This window comes from Ictalurus furcatus, chromosome 15 (assembly GCF_023375685.1).
Source record: "Ictalurus furcatus strain D&B chromosome 15, Billie_1.0, whole genome shotgun sequence".
Classification (NCBI taxonomy): Eukaryota; Metazoa; Chordata; class Actinopteri; order Siluriformes; family Ictaluridae; genus Ictalurus; species Ictalurus furcatus.
Genome location: NC_071269.1, coordinates 1,233,032 through 1,259,447, shown reverse-complemented (window position 1 = coordinate 1,259,447; position 26,416 = coordinate 1,233,032). Strand labels below are relative to the sequence as shown.

The 26,416-nt window shown below is 40.3% G+C and overlaps 1 protein-coding gene across 1 annotated transcript in view; it reads right to left on the bottom strand.

The window, feature by feature from the left end:
• Positions 1-26,416, bottom strand: part of plxna2 (plexin A2) — a 233,546-nt gene that overhangs the window by 157,785 nt on the left and 49,345 nt on the right. Inside the window, exon 3 of the mRNA XM_053643848.1 lies at positions 25,806-25,988. Within this exon, the coding sequence (XP_053499823.1) occupies positions 25,806-25,988 (183 nt within the window). The remainder of the gene's footprint in view (positions 1-25,805; positions 25,989-26,416) is intronic.

Here is a 26,416-nt window from a genome sequence, read left to right as displayed (position 1 = left end):
ACACAGGAAAACAGAATCCACTACTCAAATTTTCCTCCACTCCCACTGAACATTACTTGGCCACTGGCAAAGACTGAGTGGGAGAGAAGGGAAAGGAAGAGAGAGAGAGAGAGAGAGAGAGAGAAACAAAAGCACCATGCTTTATATGTGTGCACACACATTACACAGTATTAAACAGGGTTTATTACTGATAACAGTGTGTGTGTGTGTGTGTGTGTGTGTGTGTGTGTGTGTGTGTGTTCATGATTGTCCATGCAGTGTTCACACGGAATTTAAGCAACGGCTTGAGAGTGAGACATGAAGAAAAACACTCAGTGTGTGTGTGTGTGTGTGTGTGTGTGTGTTGGGGGCGGGGGGTGAAGGGGGGTTATTAAAACACTAGCTTTATAGGTGACCTTAGCCTCGTGCCTTAGCCACAGGACGTCTGGGAGAGAAGCAGAGAGTAGCAGAGAAGGAGAAGGCAAGAGAGAAAGCGGAGGGGAAAAGAAGGTGGAGGGGAAATAGTATCCTGTTTGTTTTATTTTTGTTGAGTGCTCTGTCTGCACTCTGTGACTTGGTGGTTTAAGACAGTAATACAAACCATTCTTTCCGTGAAGCCAAATGATCATCCCAATTGATTCACATGCAATTGTGTACTAAAGGATTTTTTGTAATTACAAAAGCAGTATAGTACAATTCAGTGTCGTGTGGTTACAAATGAATTCAGTGTGAATTGTTGGATATTTTCCTTTAACAGAACATCCGTACGTCTTTTATTCCTTCTATACCACAACAATCTGCAAACCATTTTTACTGTGATACTTGCTTTTTTTTCTTTCCCCATGTCTAGTTATATTTACATTTGTATAATATTTAATGTTGTAGAATGTCCACAAAATGTGTCAGTTCCTGTAATCCATTACACTCTAGCGTCAGTAAACAGTAATTCCCTCACCACGTGAAGTTTCCCAAGTCAGAAACTTTAACGTTACACCATTTCCCCTGATTGCTGCAAAGAAGAAAAGCACTGAAAGCGTCATCATACTGTATCAGCACATTTTTAATCCATTTATATCTACGTTAGTTGTTACTATAGAAACGGTACCGTACAAGAATGGGAACTTAAATATAATCCTGCGATTTGTTTACAGCGCTGTCACAGAGAATGAACCAAGACCCTCTGACCAATCAGAATTGAGAATTCAACAGGTTTAAATAAAGTGATAACCGTAACAGCGTCAAATGAATCGAGGATTAGAGGCAACGTTAAAATCACTCAGCATTCAGCATTGGCCCCATGTGAAAAGTGAGGAGGCTGGGTCACACACAAGCAGCCGTGTGGAAAGACAGAAGTCTGCTGTAGTATCTGGGAAGCCAGGATCTCGTCCTTTCTCTGTTTGTCACCCCTCTTCTATCTTTTCTTCCCTTTCTTTTCTGTTTCTCCTTCCCTTTTGTGAGTGTTATTACTCTTTGCTGGGTCACGTGCTGATGCGTTGAAGATGCAGTGTGAAGCGTTAAACCTCTACAAAAGCAGCTTGTGCCCAGGTGGCCGTGCCACGCTTCGGAGGGCTGCACTTCCTCTGACCTTCAGTGCTCTGTCTGAAGGGGTGAATGTGCGTGGGTGAAACTGTTGGGGGGGGGGTGCACAGAGAGTGACAGAGCTTTACCATAATTCAATAACACTAATCCCCAATGAAAAGACAATGGAGGAGATGGTGGAAGGGGTGAACTAACCGAGCGTGGCACGCCAGGCCCTGGGGCCCGTCGAAAGGGGAACGAGTGCAGCTGACAATCTCTCTGCGTTCAAGTGGGGAAATTAGAGGTTGGGGGTGTGTGGTTCCAGCTGTCTCCCTGTCAACCTGGTGAGTTACAGCGTACAACCACTGTGTGTGTGTGTGTGTGTGTGTGTGTGTGTGTCTGACTGAGATGAGCCTTTCCCCTTTCAACACACACAATTGATCATCATTTGAGCCATTCAGCCACCATCATTCGCAGTGCTGTCAGTTAGAGGAACATACTGGCGTTTGACCTTTAAGATAGAGTTAGATAAAGTCCATATTGTCTATAGATATGTTATCCAAGTCCTTTCAATCTTCAAATGTATAAACGCAGACATGGATACACTTTCAAAAAGGGCTGAAGAGCAAAGTTTGTGCCCTCATTAAAAGCACAGACAAACAATGACTATGTTTACATGGACAGCAGTAATCTAATTATTGACCTTACTCTGAGTAAGATAATAATGTGATTAAGGTGTTTACATGAGCCGCTTTTAAAATACTCCTTTCACAGACACGGCACACGTCATTACGTCACCGCGCCACTCCGTCCGACGTCCCTCCAGAATTTCACGTATCGACATACAGTTGGTCTTCGTTATGGTACCGTATACAGTTTTGGGTGTTTTTATTTATTTTTTATTACGAACGCTTCCAGTGCGGTTAATTATTCGTCGTGCTGTACGTGCTAATAGACGACTGCTTGAAGCCGTGGGCTGCGTCCCAAACCGCGTACTTACCGTCTATATAGTAGCCGAGATACATGTATTACTCCCCACTACAGGCCTATAGTAGGTGAGTATGCGGTTTGGGACGCAGCCGTGCTCTCTTGTTTGCCGTAAAACGGTCGAGCACTGCCGTGTGTGATCGTGTCCTGTCGCAAAATGCGGTGAAAACTCTCACACGACGTTAATAGTGTGATTAAGGTGTGTACATGTCTGTAATACATGTCCATAATGCCACTAAAACAGGAATACTCCACACGTCTTAATTCGATTAGTGCTTACTTCGAGTATGACCTTAATCGGATTAAGGTCATTAAAAATTGCTGTTTACATGCTAGTTTCTTAATCAGAGTATCGTCTTAATCGGGTTAATAGTGAAGTATTGTTGTCCAAGTGATTGTCCAGTGGTGTCAGTTCAAATAGAAATCAGTGATTTAGACAATGATCATTTGTGTTCTAAATTCAATAACCTTACAGAGATATGTGATTCAGTCTACTTGTGCTTATACAACAGAAGATAATTTAGCAATACTGGCTATAAGGAGTTGGACTTAAAGATGCATTAGCACTTTCATTCAATTTATGAAATGACAGGACTACGGGATCCTCCAGACTGTAAGTTGCATATCTTAAATCCTTCTTGCTTAAAAATCATGAAATATGTGACTTTCAATTTTTTATTTGACATAATTTCAGTTTATTAAAAGCTAAATTGCAGGTAGTGTTGGATGAATGAAAAATGCACGTCTCATTTTCCCCAAAAGTTACACAACATGTTAACGTGTTCCATAAGCTTTTTATATCTCTTTGTTTACACTGTACCACATCACTGACGAATTCTTGAATCTAATTGGTCAGCAGGCATTGATTAATGCTCTGACATTAGTGCTTTTTTGTCTTATTATCTTCAAGACCAGGGGGAAAAAAGAGACTGATGAGTGACCAACTGTTTATAGCAGTTGTAACATAAGTGATAAAAAAAAAAAAAAAAAAAATCTGATGACACTGCAGGAGACTAATGCATAAATTATTACACACAGTGTTAGAGGAAAAAGTACATGAAAATTTCAGAAGTTGACAGCTAGATCTGTTCTAAAAAGAGAGGGTGCAGTGGTTGACAGATGTTCTCATAAAGACAAATAAAGTATGATGATCCATATTATGTGTGACATGTTACAGAACTCAGCAGACAAACAGAGCTGTTCTCATTAGCCGTCTCTCTGCTACATCTGCCATCCAGCCAAATGAATGAGTTTACAGGACCATGGCCTCAGACACTCTCCCTGGGGCCTTTACATACACAGCTGACATGGCGATGACTGTTACGTGTGTGTGTGTGTGTGTGTGTGTGTGTGTGTGTGTGTGTGTCTGTGAGTGTGGAGAGTGCTTGTAAGCTGTTTTTCAGGCATCCATTGTCAAGGCAACATAGAGTATATATTCAGAAGGTAGTGTTCAGTCACAGCACCCCACCTCTGTCCACACACACACACACACACACACACACACACACAGCTCTACTGGAATTGTGAAAGGCGCATGACCCCAAATGATCCTTCATGGGCCCACAGTAGACATGGCTCTTATGCCACAAAGAAGACCGCAAATATGCACATAAGCACACAAGGACACACACACACACACACACACACACATACACACACACAGAGAGAGTGGACGGCAGGCTGTTATTACCAGAGGAGACTGAAAGGCTGCATATTTAAATCCTCAGTGTGCAACAGCAGCTCGGTATTGGTAGCAGATTGTGATTGGAGGTTTGGCTGTCATTTGGAATCATCTAAAACTGCGGCTGTTAGAGCCATCAGACCACCATGCATCGTAATGTGTCTAACTACAAATTAACTAGAATTTCATGGTTCATGGTTTAAAGCTCGTTGCACTCAACACAATTCCATGTAGAAAACAAAGGACGTAAGCACTGGTTTCTCTGTCTTTATTATGTGTCACAACTCTGTGCTTCCCTCAGAAATATATGCTTTAAGACAATACACACTAATGACAGCTTCACAGAAGGCCATTTCAGAACGTGGTGGCCTTCACACTGTGTCTGACTCCTGCATCGTATCAACAGCTGCTTCACTGGATTAACTATACAGCATGTATGCAGGGGAAACAGTGAGAGTCAGTGTCTCTGGATCACTGCTACATACCTGAGGAGTTTAAAAAAAAAAACCTTCCTCATGTGGAAGAGAGACAGAGAAAGAAAAGCAAGAAACTGCTGTGTTCTCTTGAATGCTTATATATCACTTGGACAAAGCACTTCACGGGAAGTTCCAGCAATGAGAAACGAAATGAAACTGAAGGGCTGGTGGTGTAAGTTTTAGTTTTAGTTACTGAGATTAACTGTGATTATGCTATACCAGTTCAGATACTGATGCCACAAAAATGTTCTTTTTTTTTTTTTTTTTTTTTCCAGATGTGGCAAAAAAGTCCTAGATTTGAATGGTTCTTTGCAGTGTTTAGTCTGTTTGAATCAACCCCCGGTGTGTTTTCATTCACTGTGCGGTTGGTTTAAGCAGGTGAGGAGACAGCAGTCACACTCGTGTACTGACGTTCTGTCTGAGAGTGCACTTCTTCTGTCGTGAGAAAAGGATTCGACCCTGAACTGCAGGGAATGAATCAAACAAGTTGTGTATTTTGGGTTGCAGGCTGCATTGTTTTGTAGTTGCTCAACTGACCTACGAGGTGTGGGGGTTGAGGTACTTAGCTTAACCCCTTTTGCCTCGCACCTCCAGGGTTGAAGGTTTGATTCCTGCCTAAACCTTTGTGCATGTTCTCCATGTGCTTCGGGGGTTTCCTCCAGGTACTTCGGTTTCCTCCGCCAGTTCAAAGACATGTGTTGTAGGCTGATTGGCCTGTATATGTATGCACATGTATACTTATACCTTTTCCTGTCACTGTATTTCTGAGCAGTGAAAGAAATGAATAGGTTTTGAGGTAGGTATTCAGCTCTACACGTCTCTCAGACAATATTATTTGCCTTTTTGGTTTGGTTAATGATGTGCTGTGTGAAGCCAAACCAAACAGCAAACAATACAACACTACATCTATAACTACATTATACCCATTCAGCAAATGTGTCATTAATGTCACTTTCTTTCAAAATGCAAACTACGTTAACAGATACTGTGATAACGAACAAAGTATTACCGCTGTATAGATATCACACTGCGACTTTTTTCACACCATTACAAGCCTAAAGAATATCTCAACACTCTAAGTGTGTCTACTGACAACAGTTTTAGAGAACACAACTCCGCCAAAATGGAAGAGAAAGTTCTGAGCAGACCTGCATAATCCTTGCGGCACTGATCTTGGAAGGAGGAAGTATTAAAGGTAGATCTGAAATCGACGCCTGCTCAAGTGTCACAGATGTTTGCTTTGAGTGCTGGGATATTAGTGAGTAATCGCTCTCCTGTGGGAACCTGCACTTCTGTCTGAAACCAGCTTAGGGAGCAGACATACACAGGCCTCTGCAGTCTTTTTCCATCTCTATTTCACACACACACACACACCAGTAAGGATAGCAGCCCTTGTTTTAAGAGAAAATATTAACATCATTACATGTAAAGAATGACCAGAAGCAACACAAATCACATACCTGAAACACATGAGTAACACGGTATTATACCGACAAAAATGACTCACTTATCATCTATACTTATATCAGAACCTAACCAGACAGCGGCGTACACACACACACACACACACACACACACACACACACCAAGTGGCGAGACGCTGAGGCGTGGGAGTGAGAACAAAGCTTTGAGCCATTGACTATAATATCAGACCAATAGACTCTGTAATTGTACTATGGGAATGCAGAAAGATTGCGAAAGACCTTAGTCCATTAGTGAGACAGCCCATAGTGCAATCTCAATAGCTGAACAGATGACGAATGGCAGCCACTTTCTGCTGGCTCAAGAAAATGTCTAACATTAATAGTAAATGCACAGCACAGCACTGTACTGGACTCTAACCTCAGTGATCTATTAGCATAAAAGTAACCCTAGGCAAGGCATTTTGTTCATGTCTAGCCCGCGTGAAGTTAAGCAGAAATGTATTTAAACAAGCATTCTCTTTCACACAGCCGTATCAGTCTGGGTATTTCGGTACACGACATCTCACAGCCAGTATGCAATGCTCACAGTTATTCCCGAACAAATGTCCAAGTCCGTCCAAATGCTCAAACAGCCAGAAACGTTCTCTTCCTCTTCCGTGCTTACCGTAGTCTGATTTCAATTAAGTAGAAAAATAAATCATACCCACCTAACATTTGCTGTAGCGAAAGCCATGAGTCAAAGATATTGCACTAAGGCAGAATATCAATAAACCTTATACTGCACTGGCAAGCAAATGATAAAAGGGAAAAGGAGCTTAAGATTTTTTAAACTTGAAAAGATTACAATCTTTCTTTATATAATATTACTGTCTGATTTTTATCATCTACTTTAAAAAACGTGATAGCACTCCCCCAGCATTGTGAGCGTCACGCCGTACACTGGTTATTCGTAATGTCAGACTGAACAAGCTTTCCATCTGGATATGCCAATCAAAAGTTTAGTTCAGTTCCTGGTTTGCAGTAAGTTCACATATTACAGACTACATAGGTTCATTTGTTTTTGGACAACTACGGTGTATCACACTGGTAAATATTTGTGAGAGGAAAAAAAATGCAGATGTTCTGCTGTGCCTCTTACAGGACTTCCCAGAGGTTTCTGCTTGGACACCTTTCACAAACCTTCCAGTTTCAGACCTCCCTGAGCTGCCTGAGTCAAGGTCAAGTCACTGGGCGGCTATTCTATTACAGAGAGTACTGCTTCTTCTAAAATTACCTCTTGCGTTACTTCAGGTCATGTTTGTGGTAGTTCAGAATTCATTTGTATTAATATACAATGCAATTGCAGTATGATTAATTAGTGAAACCTCATTATTATGAACACATTAGAGAAATCCAGTAAGTATATTACTCTAAAATATTCTCCATCCATCTTCTATACCGCTTTATCCTTTTCAGGGTCATGGGGAAACCTGGAGTCTATCCCAGGGAGCGTCAGGAACAAGGCGGGGTACACCCTGGACACAGTCACATAAACATTCACACACCCATTCATACACTACGGACACTTTAGACACGCCAATCAGCCTACCGTGCATGTGTTTGGACTGGGGGAGGAAACCGGAATACCCGGAGGAAACCCACACAGCACGGGGAGAACATGCAAACTCCGCACACACAGGGCCACGGTGGGAATTGAACCCCCGTCCCTGGAGGCGTTAGGCGAACGTGCTAACCACTAATCTACCGTGCGCCCTCTAAAATATTATACCATGCAATAAAACACAAGTTTCTCCAAACTCTCAGAGTAATGAGAAAAACAGTGATATGGAGAAAAACAAGCAGAGGACTGTGCTGAAACAAATGGTGTCTCACGGGATTGGCAAGAGATTGTGTTGCGAATTTGAAGAACCACAGCAAAGATATTAAACCCTTTTTTTTCCCCGCTTTAATTTGACAGAAAAAAAAAAAAAACTTACTTGACAATCCTCAAGTTAGAAAAAGCAATTCCAATTGTATGTTGTTTTTTTTTTTCTAAACTTCCTGCAGGTCATCTAAAAACTGCACTCTTCACAATACTAAATTCCCTACTGGATGGGCATCTAGAGATGTTGCTTCACCTTTTGGTATAAATCAGGCTAATTAGTCTGTAAATGAGAAGGCAAATGTCAACCCCTGCTGACTAGTGGGGCTTGGAGGACAGTGCTGGAGGCATTTTGAAGAAAAAGACAGCTCAGCGTTTCCTGCCTGTCACCATGTAAAAAAAATAAAAAAAAATCTCACAACAATCTGCACAATGACGAAAACTTCTCTGCGTTCTTACGTGGATGTGTTTTCCCTAATTTCTTTCACAAACTCACTAATGGCCATAGAGTTGTTTTTTTTTTTTTTGGGCTTGTTTCCAACAAGGTACTGATCATGGTAGAGTAGCTCATTAGTGTGCGCCTAGCAACAGCTCCTTTTACAAAACCTACTCGCTTTGATTACATGTTAGGAATCCTTAATAACTTTGGGAGGTTAGCTGAAACAAATCATAAACCCAGTTGCATTTTTATGTTCCATTTTTCAGTCTGGATACCGTTTTGTGCATCTGTCTGAGAACCTTGATTAGTTGAGATGAAGTACTGCTAAGATGCACGTCTAAACATGCTTTCACAGACTTGTCTAAACAGATTCTACACATTCATTAATCTTTAGCCAGCTTGTGTGTCTCGACTAAAAAAGAACCCCAGTAAAACGCTGAGACAGACAGTGAAACCTCAACTTGATTCACACATTTCAAGGTTGTCAGTGCTTGTTGTTTCCCTGTCATGAATCTAAAGACCGGCAGGGTTCCTTCAGCTGTTCACTTCAAGGTTCTCAGTGTGTTCTTTCACTCGACAGCTGGTTTAAGGCCCAAATCCCCTCACACACCCATCTTTACTGTAACTCTAAACCCCTCTGACACTTATTTTAGTGCACATAAAGAAGAGTGTAAGCTCTACTGGACCCCCACAACGTTCAGACAAATAAACTTTCTCTGACTTTTAAAGAAAGCTCACTAGAACCTCTGTACCCCTCGGCATGGGGCCGAGCTGCCGTCCATATGGTGCCCCCTCAGTGGCATACTGAAGCTGAGCTGCATAATTTGGTGGCCAAGAGAGCCATTAAAAAGTCATTAATTGTAAAGTTGAGGTCTCTCATGGCAATGATATGCTAATATGTTAAAGCATGGAAGAGCACGGTCTGAAGAAAAAAAAAAAAGAATTGAAGAGATGTGTGTACAAAAGGCTACAGTGGTGGAAAAGGCAAGGGGGACAAAAAGGGAATGAAGAAAGAAAGGGATGTAAAAAGATACCAAAGACATGCAACAGACCTCTCCAGCCTCCAGCTCACAACAGCAACACACACACACACACACGCACTGACACCGTCTGTAGTACAGAAAGAAGCTTCAGGCATCAAAAACAAAGAGGCCTGTGTTCAGAAAAACAGTTTTAAATTTAAGCGATTTGTTTTAACTTTGTCCATTTAGTCACAAAGCACATTCAACCACACACACACAGAGAGAGAGAGAGAGAGAGAGAGAGAGAGAGACCAAACGTTTATTTTTATTAGCAAAACCATCCTGTTATTATGCTTATCGGATGTTTTCTCCATTTAAGATGGGGCTCAGGGAAAATCAGAGAGGCTAAGCGGCACAAGCAGCTTACCCAAATACGGTTTGAACAGGGATTTATGCTGCTTCACCCAAGATTTATTCATTTCATTAGCAATTACTAACCATATACACTTCCTAGGCTGGCAGTAAAATATAAACATGGACTCTGTTCTGAGATGGTCTGGAAAATGAACAGACACCAGGAGAAAATGTCACTGTACATTCGGCTCACGTAAACATGCGATCGTATTAAAATAAATGCCATTTGGTCTTTTTGCACTGTAGACAAAACTGTGTTTCAGTTAAGATATGAAAATGTATAAAAGCAGTGATTTGTTTATTGTGGCCTGTTGTTCAGTGCAAGCCAGTGCAAAGTAATAATAATAATAATAATAATAATAATAATAATAATAATAATAAAGAAATAATAAAGCAGAAATACGTTATTGGTAAGAAAGTATTTGACTCCAGTATCAAGGTTTCACTAAGATTATATATATATATATATATATATATATATATATATATATATATATATATATATATTTTTAAAAAAGGTACATTGTTATTTACTATATTACTGGGGAAGAAATTACCCAGCTACTGTTGTTATTTACTGAAATTCATGATTTATATAGACTATTAAATCCACATACAAAATGATGAGCCCTCTCTTAATCCGCTTTTCTCTAGAACTAATATTGTTGTTATATAAAAATATAAAAAGACTCATCTGAATTACGCCGAGCGCATGTTTGTTTTCTTGTGTAATTGTTGTTGGCTTGTATTTTTCACAATGTATTATTTTGCAATAATACTTTTTCAGATGATGAAATCCCAACTACTAGACATGCGCATTGCTTAAATCAGAAAATCATTTGGCTGAATTAAGTATCAGCGAATGGCATCATCCACACTGAACGAGGCCAATGAACCGCTCACACTGCACGGATGGTCATGGATGCACTCGCATCATCTCAAGCTATACCATTTTAAAATGTGGTTATGCCTGAACGTGAAAAAGAGAGAAAAGGACACACATCATTCCTACTCGACTGAAAGACACCAACATAATGTGTGTTTAAAAGCAAATACTGATTTAAGAACCATTTAATTTAAAATAGCAATAAATAAATAAAAAAAATTCTAATTTTTTTTTTCTCATCTTTTGGCTGTCCACAGTGACATCTAACAAGTTTTTTTTTTTTTTTTCCCCAAATCTCATTACATATAAACAAAACTGAGTAGATTAATCTTGTAAAAATGTATTTTACTTTCACAATTATACTGAAAATCATGTTGTGTTTGCTTACTGATTATTATTCGGACATATTAGTTGGCGCAAATATGGCACTGACTATATTAGGGATTATAAGATGTTAATAAGGTACTGAGAGTAACGGGAGAGGGGCCATATTCCCCGAGTCCTGCCTCAGAAGGATGACTGAGTGAAACCAGCCCCTTCCCTGAAAGATTTGGGTTTAATGATGAGATCTTACAGGGCCTCTTCTCAGCCAGGCCTGTAGTGTGGTACTGAAGGTAATACTTTAGAGAGTAGGCTTAATCAGAACCAGACTGGCAAAACATCAGGCCAAACCACACACACACACACACACACAGAGAGAGAGAGAGAGAGAGAGAGAGAGAGAGCGAGACAGAGAAGGAGAAAGACTAGCAGAAACATCCTAGTACATCTTACTTGTAAAGAAAGAAGCAGAGGATAATTTTGGGATTATGTAAAAAGAGCCAGAAAATTAATGGGAGAACGAGAGTATTAAAAAGTTAATGGGTCTGTTAGGCTGACAGCAGCTGCCTTTGTCTGTTTTATGGCTCCTTATTATGCTTTTATGTGTTGTCTCTCTCAAATGCTTCACAGTTTATTCAGATGTGGTAGCTTGTGTTTGGACGTGGCCAGCAAAAAAGACTTTCTAAAGAAAGAAGAACATTTCTAAATTGCATCTGCTACACTCCTCAGTGGTGAAGTTTACCCCATATAAAGACCCCAGTGCATGGCAAAAACAGAAGAGAATGGATTATTGTTCTTTTAAAAACCCTTTCTTTTAAAAGACACCCAAAGGTTGATTCCTCCAGATATGATATGCAGATGTGCCCAGATCAGTTTAATACAGAGGCTTTCAATTGGATTGTTTTGATCTGAAGACGTAAGAAGAGAGAGAGGGAGACAGAGACAGAGAAACATAGAGAACAGAGACAAGACGGATATCTTAGAGTGCCTCCACCTGCAGAACATATACCGTTTTCCTTCACTGACACTTGGCGATACTTCTTTTTGCTTATTTGAAGGAGGAAGTCATTGTATTTTCAAAGGAGAAACAATTTCCTCTCAACAATAGCTTCCAGCGGAGACACTCTACTATTGTTACAATCCCAGACGCTCTTCTTTATTTTGTTTCCAGCCCTCCCTTGGTTTTGTCTGTATAATAAATTCATTAAACAATCGTTGCCACTTTATAAGACCCTAGAGTGCCTAAGGTAACATACGCCAAGTGACCAAAACTATTCCTCCCTTAAATGTGCTAACATATTCACCAAATGAACTCTGTAGGAACTAAAGCGCTGGCCTTGGCAGACTTTAAGAGAAAAAGAAATCATTATTTAAATGTGTGGCTTTTAATGCCAGTTGTGGGAATTCAATTCTGTGCACATTTGTGGTTTCCGTCTCACACACCTGGATGACCTCATAAAGTGTCTGATAATAAGCTAATGAATGTTATTACGCGGTAGAGCAGGGAAAGCCCCGAAATATTCACCATGTGGGATCTCTAAAAAAGAACCTGAAAAGTGCACAAGTTTTACCTTATCATACGTAAATATAAACAGCAGCCAGACACTGAACAGGCATGACAGAAACGATCCAATGAGTGAGTGTGAGAGAGAGAAAGTCAGTGGTGAGCTATGGAAACCTTATCTGGTTCTGACATGTTTCATCTTATTGGAGTCACCGTGCTGTTTTTAAACGCGCCAGCACTCCAGGGAGAAGCGCAGACCAAACATCAGACATATTGTGTTACAGAGGAGAAACCCTGGAAGCCATGACTGTCACCGGATCCCCCTCTTTGCACACACACCTTTCAGTTTTTACGTCCCAACAACACATTGCATACCTGTGGAAAGGAGTTGCAGCAAATGTAGCATCTGGTGAGTGTTAGCAGGATTTCTCCTCATGGATTTGATTTTGGGGAATCATCTGATGAAACCAAATTTGGTTGTTTCAGAATTATTTTCCATTTCCCCTGTTAGTGCTGAGAGCCACTTACAAGCTAGTGCGGTCAAAGTGGAAATCCAGAGGAAAATACGGAGCTAACCATAACGACTTCACTTAGCATTATCTTATCCCACAGGGAAGTGTTTATGCCAATGTCAACAGGGACATTTTCATGCTGACTTCAGTGAAACGCAGAAAACACACCGCCTCCAGGATTATTAGTAGTTTATCCATTCTGATGGTGCTGAGCGCATATTGACCTACCCTGAGGTGCAGCTGTTTACTTGCCCTGGTGGGGGTAAGAACAAACAGACAATGGGTCAGGATCTACACACATGCGTTCACACACACAGTGCCTGTGGGGCTGAACCCCTGCTGGGGCAGCAGCTGCTTTCATTGAAGCCTAACACTGTGTGTGTTTGTGTGTGTGCAACAGCACCCCACACCACAGAGGATAACCCTATCTGTCTTACTCAACGGGTCAAAAACCAGCATTGCAGCTGTTATGGAGCTGAAGGTAAAAATCATTGATATAAGATATTCCCAAGGGTGATATTTCAGCACAAGCCAAAGCGCAACTAGACATCACAATATATATTACGAAGATACAGGATCATACAAACAGCACATCATTTGTAGCTTCTCACTGGTACAATCCCACAAATCCAGTGTATGATTCTGGCGGCTACTGCTCTTTTAAATGCATCAGTCATTAAATATATAACAGCTATAATAAATGTGCACGATAAAACTCACAGCTACAACGCACCTGTTAATACATACACATCAAAAGTTTGCTACAACAACACTATCAAGGTTTCAGTATTACTGAATGTATTTAGGCAGGGCTGGACAAATCAGACATTTCTGAGTTAGCCCACCAGGCATGTACACGCTTCAGTGTGCTTGCTCAGGTTTAGTTGCCTGAATACCTAATTGACTAGGCTAAAAAGTGGTAGCTAATGTGATATAATAGTAACATATGACAAGCTAGGTATCTAGTTAAGTGCATTAATACAGACTTAGGTAAACTACTGAGTATATAATTATTGTCCACTTCTAATAAAGTTTCTAATAGCATGTCGTGTTAGCACCGTTGACAAAAAAGTCAGCAAGTCATTGGCAAGCTGGTGTTCTGTTCTTGTACGGCATCATTTCAATTTGTAGCCTTTATTTGTTTCATTGCTGTAGCATTTATTCTTTTGCCTTCCTATATATAGTAAGCCATGGTAAAAATGGTAAATGGTCTGCACTTACAGTATATAGCGCTTATTTAACCTTAGCGGTTGTACAAACACTTTACACTGTGTGTCATTCACCCATTCACACACACATTCACACACCAATGGCTGCAGAGCTGCCATGCAAGGCGCAAGCCTGCCATCAGGAGAAACTTTGCATTGGGGTTCAACGTCTTGCCCAAGGACACTTCGGCATGCGGAGGCATGTGGGTCGGGAATCGGACCGCCAACCCTACGATTAGTGGACAACCACTATATATGTTTATTTTGCATATAATAAATTCCCCTGAAATGTAATATCCGATTTTATTCTTTTCCTAGAAGCTGTTGTGATGACAGTGCACTCAGAGTCATTTAGGATTAATAGACATCTGCTGAAAGTATTTTAGATTAGATGAGTTCTACAGCATTCTGCTAGCATATTTGCTGTGTTCTGTCCCCCATCAATTCCATCACACACAGTCTGATCCACCTAGGGCTTACACAGTCACGTCCCTAAGCTAGTTTCCCTTCTCTTTCCCACTTTCAGATTGTGTAATAGCATTGCATGGACCCGACCTTGCTCTTTGTTCCAGCACTCATATTGCCCTCTGAAGCAACTCCCAGGCACCACATAATGAAAGAGCCCAGAGCCAGCCAACCACATAGCAAGAGTGACGCTGATGGGATTCAGAATGAGAGAGAGAGAAAAAAAATCCATCTCTACTTCTCTATATATGACAGAAGGTTTCCAGGTCCTTACCTGCACACACAAAAAGCTTGCCAGATTCACACGTACCTAAAGGTTTTGAACATGGTGTACAAAATACAGTCCAAGGGCAACAGAAGTGGAAGTATTTAAATTGGAAAATGAAAAAAAGCAATACATGTTTAACTCACTAATGATAAGCTGCCTCGTGTGTACCTTGACGGGGTGCCACAGTGAATCGGAATGTGATTCAGTTTAAGTAGGTACCTCCCCATAAGGGTTCTTTCTAAACTGCTCTGAATGAAAAGCATTGAGATGCATGGGGGAGTGGAACCTGTCAATGCCCATTAGGCACAACTGAGTGTGGCATCATGGGGAAGTCAGCCACTGGGTAAGAATCAGGCCTGTATCTCTGCTTTCTGCCAAGGTGCAGTACAGAGAGGAGATGGCTCGCAAATGACTTTCTGAGGGAGATGTTATTACCCATCATTTGAAACATTATCACATGCTATTAGATGGAAGTCAGAACTTGTTAGGGCTGATGGTCTCTAGCTTGAAGCCCGGCGCTTGCTCCTCCGAGGCTGACAGAAGGAGAAAAAAAAGAGGCAGACAGCAACAAGAAGAAGACAGGAAACTCACCGATGTCAGGATAGGAAAAATGTGACCTCAACTCAGTGGTGTACAAATCAGAAAGAAACAAAGCACCATGAAATATATCAACTAAAATTAGTTTAGACACAGAGGTTGGTTCAGAAGGTAGCAGTACAGTTCCCTAAATGAGACTTTATCATCAGAATTTACACATGCGTGAAAGGGTCAACGTACTTATTTAACCCTCTACTTTGCCTTCTATATATTATGTACAATATATGGGGATGATGTATTTTCAACTAGTAGGAATTAAAAATATGTTCAGTAGAAAATTCTTTCATCTGCACTGCCATATGTGCTCACTGGGGCAGTTGGCAGAAGCTCAGTTCAATTCAGTTCAGTTCAATTTGATTTATATGGCACATTCAACAATAGACATTGTCACAAAGCAGCTTTACAGCTACAGCTTTATGAATGTAGATATAGATCCCTAATGAGCAAGCCAGAGGCAACAGTGGCGAGGAACAACTCCCTGAGACGACACAAGGAAGAAATCTTGAGAAGAACCAGACTCGGAAGATAACCCCTCCTCTTGCGGGTGACACTGGATAGTGGGATTATAAATCATTACGCTTCATAATTGCTCTCCTCAAACCAAATACTTATACCGAACATCTTTCAACACATTCAGCACTGTACAGTATAAATCAAACAGCACGGAGTGTGTTGAAAAGATGCTCAGTATGAGCAGATTGGGAATAAGAATAAGTAAGCAAAAAGTAAAAATCTGCAGTATCAGATTTTTACAGTATGTGTGAAGTTCCCCTGCAAAAATGTGAAAACTTCAATGTAGTATTTAAGAACTTTGCAATGCAAGTGTCAGTGCATATTACAATGCTTTTAAAAAACTAAAAACGTTATCTCCCTATATATATTCATCTTTAATCCAAGCATGTATAGATAAGATCATGTAGAGATGTCATGAAAAAAAATAAAATGTGGGATGGACAACAAAGCATGTAATTTTAGCTTAAGCTAAGCTGAGCTAATTGGTTTAGAGTGCACTTTCCCCAGCCAGACATGCATATACAGTACGATTTAGGTTATCCCATCTAGCCTCGCTTTTATCTAATTTTCTACCACTCTGAAAGACTACAGTAATGAATTGGGTAATCACAGATATCCAACCCATTCGAGTACTTTGTAAAGTAAATCAATACAGTCTGGCAGCAGGCCAGTGGTTCACTCTGATGGATGGTAAAAATCTATATTTAGATGCACTGCCAAAATAATGTAATGTTATTCTCTTACTCTCTCTCTCTCTCCCTCCTTCTCTCATTCAATTTAGCCCATGGATATTTAGAACTTTGGTTGAAAAATACATTTGAAAATAAATGTCTAAAGGTCTACTGCTTCCGTAGAAACAGATAATGTGAGCAAGTGCAACAGATAAGGATTATTATGGGGTTCGAGTTTCAAAGCTATCCCTCTAGTGCGAATGCTGGCTGAAAGATTCTTTGAATATTTATAAGCTGCTACAACTTTCTGACATGAAACATGAACTTTGGCTTTCCATCTCAACAAAATGAAATACAAAAGTAAGTAAATGCATTTGTAATCAGACCACTCAGGTTTTGCCTGTTCTAAGACCAGTGGACATCACTGCTTCTGATTTTGACCCGAGATTGGCAAGATTACACAAAATAAACTGGAACATCTTAGAATGTAGTGCAATGGTAACATATTACTGATTGAGTTAGGCGTGAACATGAAGTAGGTGGATGTGCATGTATTTATAGTAATTTTTCCTTCTCTATTTAGAAACATTAACCAAGTTCACTACAAAATCATGTCACATTGTTATATTAAATCAACATGGATTTTGCTGAGGCCTTTTTATTTGGCAAAGGAGTTCAAGTTGCTGAAAAAGCATTTCTACTCAATTTCAGAGTGAGTGCTCACTCAGCTTTGCTAGAGCAGATAATATTGAGACATGGCAACCCCCAATCATTATCCACTGCATTTCTGTTCCAGCCAAGGGGACAATATTAAAGCAGCAGTGCCCACAGACACTCAGACGATAACTGACGCTAATCATGGAGAGGTTCATTTATTCATTTCCTGATGTGAAGAGTGATTAACACTGCCAGTCAGTGGGGTCATTTGTTAAGCTGCAGATCATCAGCATGTGCGATTGGAAATAATAAGTCAGGGGAAGGAAGTTTATTGGCAGCCGTTTAATAATGAGCATGGGTATGAATAAGCATATCCTTTATGTGGTGGTACATGAGTGCCAAGAGGTCCTGAAGGGTTACAGGCATTAGTACACAAACGCCTGGCTAATCAACACTCCAGGCATGGAGAAATGTGAATGCAATACACGCCTGATAAGACACAGTCTAGTTATATGTTGTGTCTGGAGCGTGTGCTTGTCAGTTCTCAAAATGTAGGCAGCGAGAACACGGGCTCAAAATCAAAAAGCAAATACAACCCAATAAGAGTGATATATGCATGGGATGATATATACAAGTGATGGCTGGAGACTGAAACCGGTAATCACAATGCATGGAGCACCAAAAATGCTGCTAAAGAGAAATGGAAAGGACGAGAGACTTCTGATTGTCAGTGATGTGATCACAGTCATGGGGACATTGCTGTAAGAAGACAACTAAGTCTTCAAGAAGAAGGAGGAGGTAAGTGACCAGGGTTCCAGGGCAAGCATGTGTGTGTATCTGTGTGCATTCATTTGTATGTGCATGTGTTTTTGTTTTGAAGGATGACTGTAACAGCAGGGGTTGTCCAGCTCTTTGTCCTGAGCATAAGGCGGCTCTTCAGAAAGCTCTGAGGCTGAGCCAAGGCAGACAGGCATCACTCAGGCTCGGAAGATCTGAATGAACTTCAAAAATCGTTCCTCCACTGCCAAGCAATATGTTAACTGCTGCTGTTTCATCTGTCCACAAGGTTAAATGCTGGATCATCATGAGTCAAACTGAGGTCACATCAAGGTCAACACTGTCTCAAAACATTCAATCTAAATAATTATGTAATGAAGGTGCACTCCAAAGCCAACTCAATCATGAACACCACTCATGCAAATGCAGGGCTGCACAATAACACGGCGCAGTTCAATTCTGGAAGACAGTGTCAAAGTCATTATAATGCCATTACTCAGTCTGCCAGAAGAAAGACTAAGTAGTGCCCATTTTACACCGATTAATATATTTACAGTGATTAAAAGAATTAAACAAATGTGGATAGAATCTCTCTCAGTTCTTTTAACAGTATCTAGCTGAATGTTGTGGCCAACCTTGTGGATATAAAATATCAACTGTAGCAAATTTCACTCTCCAAAGCCAGTTATTGTTAGGCCTTCATTGCTCTTTATCTAATCCAGGATGAATGCATTTTCTGTGATATTCTTCAGTTACTTTTCTTAGTTCTTTTTTCCTGAACTAAAATTGCTGCTTGTGCAAAGGTACATTACAGCTTGCCAGTTTCTCCACCCAATCAGAGGCTCTCATTATTGCCAGGAGTCTAATTGAAGTGGAATTGCCCAGCATACAGTAACATGATTAGGAAGCTTGTTTGCAATTTTGTTGAGAGTCAGCAAGGTAGTGTTTCAAAGGAAGCTGAAATCATAGTAGATGATCATTTTCACTCTGATAACTTGTTTACCCCATCAAGAGAGTTCTAATCAAAATGTATCTCCTATATCTACATAACAAAATCCTTAAGCTGGTCAATCCAACTTCCAAAGTATTAAAACAGTTATTTCAGGCAGTCAAAGGAGAAAGAGAGACCAAGTCATTATTAATTGTATTCATAAAACCAGTGAACAACAGATTTTAATACAGTACTGTATGTTCCAAAGCATGCCGATGGCATTTAACAAGTGGCAATGTTTCATTTCCACCAAATCCAAGGTTGTGGTATTTAGAATACTAGATATCATGGACAATTATCTTACAAGAAGAGAGTTTTTTCTTTAACCTTATTGCATCTATAGAGCTAAAGAAGACCAATATAATATGGTTCAAATTGCCACAAGAAAAGAAAAGCAGTGTGGCAGATGACCCTGACTTTGAAAAAAATAAATTAGCACTGAAATATCAGGCGAGTTTTTCTTAGAGGGCAAAGCCCTGTGAGCATTTTCTCTGCTGACAGGCTCACTGTAAATGGCTCCTCAGTGAAGAATCATTCCCACGCATCAGAAGAATAAAGCTCTACACATGAGAAGGGAAAACTAAAAATAGGAATGTTATAATGCAAAAATCAGCACATAATTGTGCCAATGTGTGTGTGTGTGTGTGTGTGTGTGTGTGTGTGTGTGTGTGTGTGTGCGTATGTACATGCATTCTTTTGGGTAAGACTGGTTGTGGTTATTGTCTTGCTGCAACTGGAATGATGAACTCCTCAGGGACGGACGGAACGCTATTCAACCGATGTCACGAGTGTTAACTGTTGCTAGGGATACTCTTCTTCATATTGGTTTGGACAGATACCCCTGGCACAAAGGCACACTATAAAACACTCCCTCCTTCATCCTTCAATCATCTGCTCTGTCCAACACTATCCTGTCTATCTCTTACTGTCCATGTCTTATCCTGCTCCCAGACAAAGCTGCATACCTCTAGCTGATGCTGATTAGGGTGTCAGTGCATGGAGAGTCACATCACAGGCTGTGCAAGGTTAGGCAGTACAAATCAGTGCAACAATGGCTTACAAACAAGTGCCAGATGGACTTCAGTTGATGTAAACAAGGTGGGACATGATAAGGATGTCTGTCCATCTGAGCAGAACAAACACAGGAGGCCAAATGGCACAGCCACATCTGGGGGGTCAAACTTGCATGTTTGAGCATGACAGTCAAGAAATCAAAATGCATCTGTGAGAAGAAAGATGGAAATAAGCATTAGGAGCATCTGCCGATGTCGCTCTTCGAACCAGCTGGCCTTTCATGTAGTATGGTTGGGTATAGCACGCTGCTGTGTCCCCGGTACAGTCTCATGCACCAGGTCAAACAGATCAGCACAGTTGAGAGGAAACTGGGAACAGAGCCCAGATGCTTACTTGACCAGTTCAATGGGAGTTTGAGTCCAATTACTGTTTCAGGCGTTTGCCAGGAGGGACACACCTGAACTGTGCTTTCAAGCCCTGCTGATGCCCTGAGCAAACAAAATACTGATTATGCACTGGAGCAACATGAAAGGAATTAATTAGGGGTCTGCATGTACACAAGGTCTGATTATGCTCCCTGTGTATTGTACAGAAGTTCAACATAACTATACCAGATGAGACAATGTTAAAGGCTCTTTTCAAAGCCACTTTTCAACTGTAGGGCTGATTGGTTCAGAGCAAGGGGAGAATCTATTCTGACAGAATTTCCACATGTGCATGGTTATGCTTTGTAATGGCTACAAATACAGATATGAATAGGATTTCTCTCTCCCTCTGTTTAAAGCTTGCCAGGCTCACAGGACATCTAGCTGAGTTAAAGGTGTGCATCAGGACTGAGATCCCACAGAACACAACTAAAAAACTCATGCAGGCAGGAGGTTTTTACTTTCATGTGTGCATGTGCGAGTGCTCAGATATAAAGCTTGCGGGACAAACAAATACCACACTGTTCAATTTCATTTCATTTAAGACATGCTGACAGTGCTGGCATGTTTACCTCTGAGGTTTTTCCCCAGTATTTCTGCGGCATAGCGGTAGGGCTCATATTTAATTAAAAAAGAAAGAAAGAAATACCAATAAATAAATAAAATAAACAGCTACACCAACTTGTCCAACAGGCAACTACAATTTAAAAAAAAAAAGACAAACCTAGACTAGTTTGCCTACCCCTTTCCTGATTTCTGATGTCATTTCCATTACAATATCTTCACAGGTACCACCATAATTTATTCTACAGCGTGTCCCAAAAGTTTCCATACATAGGGGAAATGAACACATTTTAGCAAAATGTCTTCCAATATTTTTACTTAGTATACATTATATATATATATATATATATATATATATATATATATATATATATATATATATATAAATATATATTTCAGATAGCCTTTAAGAAGAATGTATTGGACTTTAACAGGAAACATTGCAAGCACATCACACACAACACTTTTGCCAAACTTTTTTACAAATTCACAAAGACTGGAAGTGTTGCACCAACTGAGAACATCCACGAACATCCACTGACGAAGGAACAACCGACGTGGTGCTGACATACGTAGTCCATTATGTATGGACAATTTTTGGACACCCTGTATATATATTTAGAAATCATCAGTGATATACAATACTGTATGTGTTCCTTCGTATGGGTATTGAGGACATGAGAACACAATAAGACATTAAATAACCTGAATTCATCAAAAGCATTTTTTAGATCTGTTACTTTAACTAAAACAAATCTGGCACTGTCATGACTTTTAAGAGTTGCATACAATATCTTTTTTAATTAAATGACTCCTAGTTCATACCCTGTTTATCAATCTGCTCTCTCTTACAAATGGAATTGACATCCTTATGATAACTCTTAAAGCATAATATCAATAAAAGCCTTATGCAAGCCTAAAAATACCCAGCTTTTGGTACAGCAAATCTGAGCCACCTGGCTCACCTCACAACTGATCCTGCCAAAAAATACTGTTTGCAATACAAATCAGAGAAAGCAGGCCTTATAAATTCTCCTGAGAATAAGTGCACATTTATATAGCCTAATGTGTGCCTCTATTATTCTTTCCAACTTAAATATACAACCAAAGCCTCTGACAAAAGACAGATAAAGCAAGCCATAGATTCAGATCAGCCTCTTTCTCATACACATTTTCTGCAGCAGAATAAAAGGCCGATTGCTCTCTCCTGCTGTTGTTCACTGTCCACTCTGTCTTGGTCTACAGCACCTTTTTTTTTTTTTTTTAATTATTACATGTACTGTATATTCTGCAAGTAATGCAAATCTCAGACAATATCACCATGCATTATTTTGGTTATATACCTTTATACTTCTGATTAGCACATTAGTACCACTCGTTAATTCCTTCTCTTGTTTCTCACCGCTCTAGCTACCCCATCATGGGTAGAACTTCACCCCGGTCTCTCTACATGCTCTACCAGTGCCTGAAGAATAGCAGCCAAGGAAGCTTTACTGAAGAAGAAAAGCAAGAGTCAGAGTATGTGGAATGAATGAGGGAGTGGTGTGTGTGGGTGTGCATGTGCTTTAGTTTGTAACAGTGAGAAAGAAGAGTTTGTGTGTGTATGTGTGCACAATCCGTGCTTGTTTTTATATCTTGGTGGAGACCAAAATGCCCCACAATGGTAGATACATCTGACCGATTTTGACCGTTTTGAGGTCTTCAACACAAAAATGCTACTTATTTAAACATAAGTATATCTAAAAAAAAAAAAAAAAAAATATTCTGTTTTATTCTCATTTCATAGCATTAATTAGCTACAGTAATAAGTCCTCACAAAGATAATAAGACCTGGTTTATACTTTATTGTGATTGTTGAATATGAACATGTCTTGAATACTGCTAGTGAAGCAAAGAAATCTCACATGATCAATTATAATCCAAGAAGCATTTTCACTCATCTGTATTATCAGTACTGAGATCGTAGTTTTCTGTAAATAAATTCATGCCACTAACACTAACTCAAGAAAAGAAATGTGTTGTTAATTAATAGCTGTCCAAATACACATTTAATCATAATGGAGACATATTATCACAGACACAATAACTAGAAACCAACAGCGTAAGCGTTTTTTTTTTTTTTTTTAAGCTTTTTTCTCTTTCAAGCTATTATACATATGATTATTAATGGAATACGTCCCTAATATCCAAAGATTCCCCAGCTGGGGAAAGTACTGGATGAGATATGGGAAAATTGACCTGTTTACACTTTATTTATTAAAAATTTGTTGTTTAACCTTGGGATGTATTTGGAACAATATTACTCTGAAACCCTATATAAAACCCATGGAGAAAGGGTATTAATTCCTCATCACATCATTTCCTGGTACACAGACAGATACATTCCCCTCCTTCAACCAATCATTGTTTGACGTACAGACATGCCTGACATGCTGTTAGCTTCTGGAAACTATTGCATGTTAGCACCTGTGCCTCTTTGTGCCACTCTTATCCATAAACCTCCTTTGTCTGTTGCGAATACATATGCAAATACATAAATACATTTCAATGTAGAGGTATAAAGCGGCCCTTAGACACACACGTGTGTGTGTGTGTGTGTGTGTGTGTGTGGACAGGGGAGGGGATTTGCTCTTTGGGAAAGGAGCCAATCCAAGTAGAAGCTGCAGTGCGAGCCCAGTTTTTTTTTTTTCTTTTAAACTGAGTTAAATTTACATTTCGCCAGTTTTTTGCCTTCTCTGTCTCTGTTACACTACTCTCTCTTTTCAGGTCCCACCTTTCTATACCACATTACACCAACTCCAGTGTGACATCACGGAAACCTATATCCTTCCCTCACAACTCAGAAGTTACACTACAAAAGGCAGATTGTCAGTGCTGCACAGCTTAGAAAAGGCTTATCACTAGACTGCAAAAGGACACAAGCAAATGCTCTGAGCATTTTGAGGATCTCTGAGCCTGCTCGTGCTGTCCAAAACATGCACAGAAAGCTTACCAACCCCCAATAAAAGACAAAAAACCTTGACAAAGTAGTCACATTCTCATCCACACACACTGTCCTTCGCTCCAGCAGCTGTGTGATCACAGTCTCATGGGGCTTCAGGCAGCAAAATATAATGCAAAGTCTCCCTACACATCCGGGTGACGTCCTTCACCACAGCTTCCTCGCTGACAGACATGGGCTTTGGAGGAATGCTTGTGTGTTTGTCCTCGACTGCTTGGCTACACCTGACCAGCTGCCGCATGTGTGTGTGTGTGTGTGTGTATGAGCAATGAGATTAAACTACGAGCATCAGAACAAAGCAAATGGGCCATAGCACCACTGTGGAGAGCACTACACCTCCTGCCTAAATCAATTCCACTATAGATGGGAGGCCGGATGTTAGTATGAATTATTAACCTGCTCAAACAAGGGGATTACACAGAATGAGATGCTCAGATGCCACTTCCTGATTATACCACCGATTCAATTAGAGATGAATATGACTTCTGTGTTTGTGTGAATTGGAGAGTAAGCCTCCAGCTCAAGCAAGAGAATGAAGATAAATCAAACAGGCCATGTTGCCATGATGCCACTTCAGCAACACAGGCATCCCTCAATAGCCTTTGCAGCCCTCTCATTACCACTGGCACATCCATGGACCTGTCTATCATGCTAAGCCAAGAAGCTACTATTTATGCAATAACGAATGAGGCAGCTAACCCGTCAGGATACCGTATCATTATTTGAAATTTCCAATTTTATATTATTTTATTTGTATAGCAGTTTTAATTATAGACATTGTCATTTAAGCAGCTTAACAGAAATCCGAATATAGGTTTAGATCCCTAATGAGCAAGCCAGAGGTAACCGTGGCAAAGGAAAACTCCCAGAGATGACACAAGGAAGACTCATCGAGAGGAACAAGAGTCAAAATTTAACCCGTTCTCTTTTGGGTGATATCAGTGGTGGGATTATAAAACATTCCATACTGTAAAGCAGACACCCCACTTCTCCTAGAAGTTCTGGGAGTCTCCCACATATTGATAGCGGCTCCAGGAGGTGAGTTTAACAGTTAACAGGTTTCATTCGTTCATTCGTTCATTAACATTATTTAAACTAGCTGGCTAGCTGCTAAGGAGCTACTTCCCTGAAATGAGTTTTTCTTAACATAATCTAAACATAAACATTGTGGGGAAATGTGTTCTAATCACTCATAACTTTTCAAATACTAGAAGTACAGATAACCTCTAGATCACGGCAGGTTCAGGTTGGTCACAGCAGACTGGAGGACAGCCAGGATAATTCTGTATCTAACCCTTTCTACTCAGCTATAGGTAGAGTGGAGCGAATTGAAGTTAAATGCCCTCTGGAGGTACTAGTAATTGAGATCTGCCTTTAAATAGAGTTGGAAAGGGGCCAGGAAAGTTCTAAAGGACAACATTAGGTATTCAGCAAAGGCACCTAAATATGCACTTTAAATTGTGAAATATGGCACAGTTCAGTGCTGAGCCATAATGGCCAGCAAGCTATATTGCTTACGCCTTATAACTATAAGAGAAATACTGTACTTAGAGACTAATAACTTAAATACAATTTTGTTCCAAAGCCAACAAGTTATCTCTTGTCCAAGTCATCCCTGAAAGTGTAAAACATGACAGAATTAGATGAACAAGGTGGGTACAGTGCAATAGAAAACCACAACCAAACGTACCTTTTTCAGACGTCCACTCTTTGTGCCAACAAAAGCCACGCAGTAGCCATTGTACACATAGGAGTTCACTGAGGTCATGCGGTCTCTGCTTTCTGTGTAGAGTGTGTATCCAGTCACCAGCTGAGAGCCACCCAGGGGTTGATTAATGTCCAGACCACAGAAGGAGTCATCAATGGGCACTGGCTGTACGTAAATAAAGGCTCATATTAATGATGTTAATGAGGATGTGACTGCTTTTCAGAAGAAGGTAATGGTTAATCTGAAAGACAGAATGGAAAGCAATAAGCAAGGTGCTTTGGCTCATCACTGCCTGGTTACAGTACTGTAGCCCCATGAGGGACAAGACTAGACTGTAGACATCTACCAACCAGTATTAAGGCTTGCCTTAAACTTCTAAATCACAGCTTACTAAATGATGATGCCTTATTATGAAAGCTGTTGTCCTGTTCTGGTAAGCTCTCTGTCTCTCTCTCTCTCTCTCTCTCTCTCTCTCTCTCTCTCTGTGTGTGTGTGTGTGTGTGTGTGTGTGTGGCTTTACCCACCTGGAGAATCTGAACAGAAGAATGTGTTAGATTACACTTGGATTCAAGCATTAGTCACACTGAACAGTG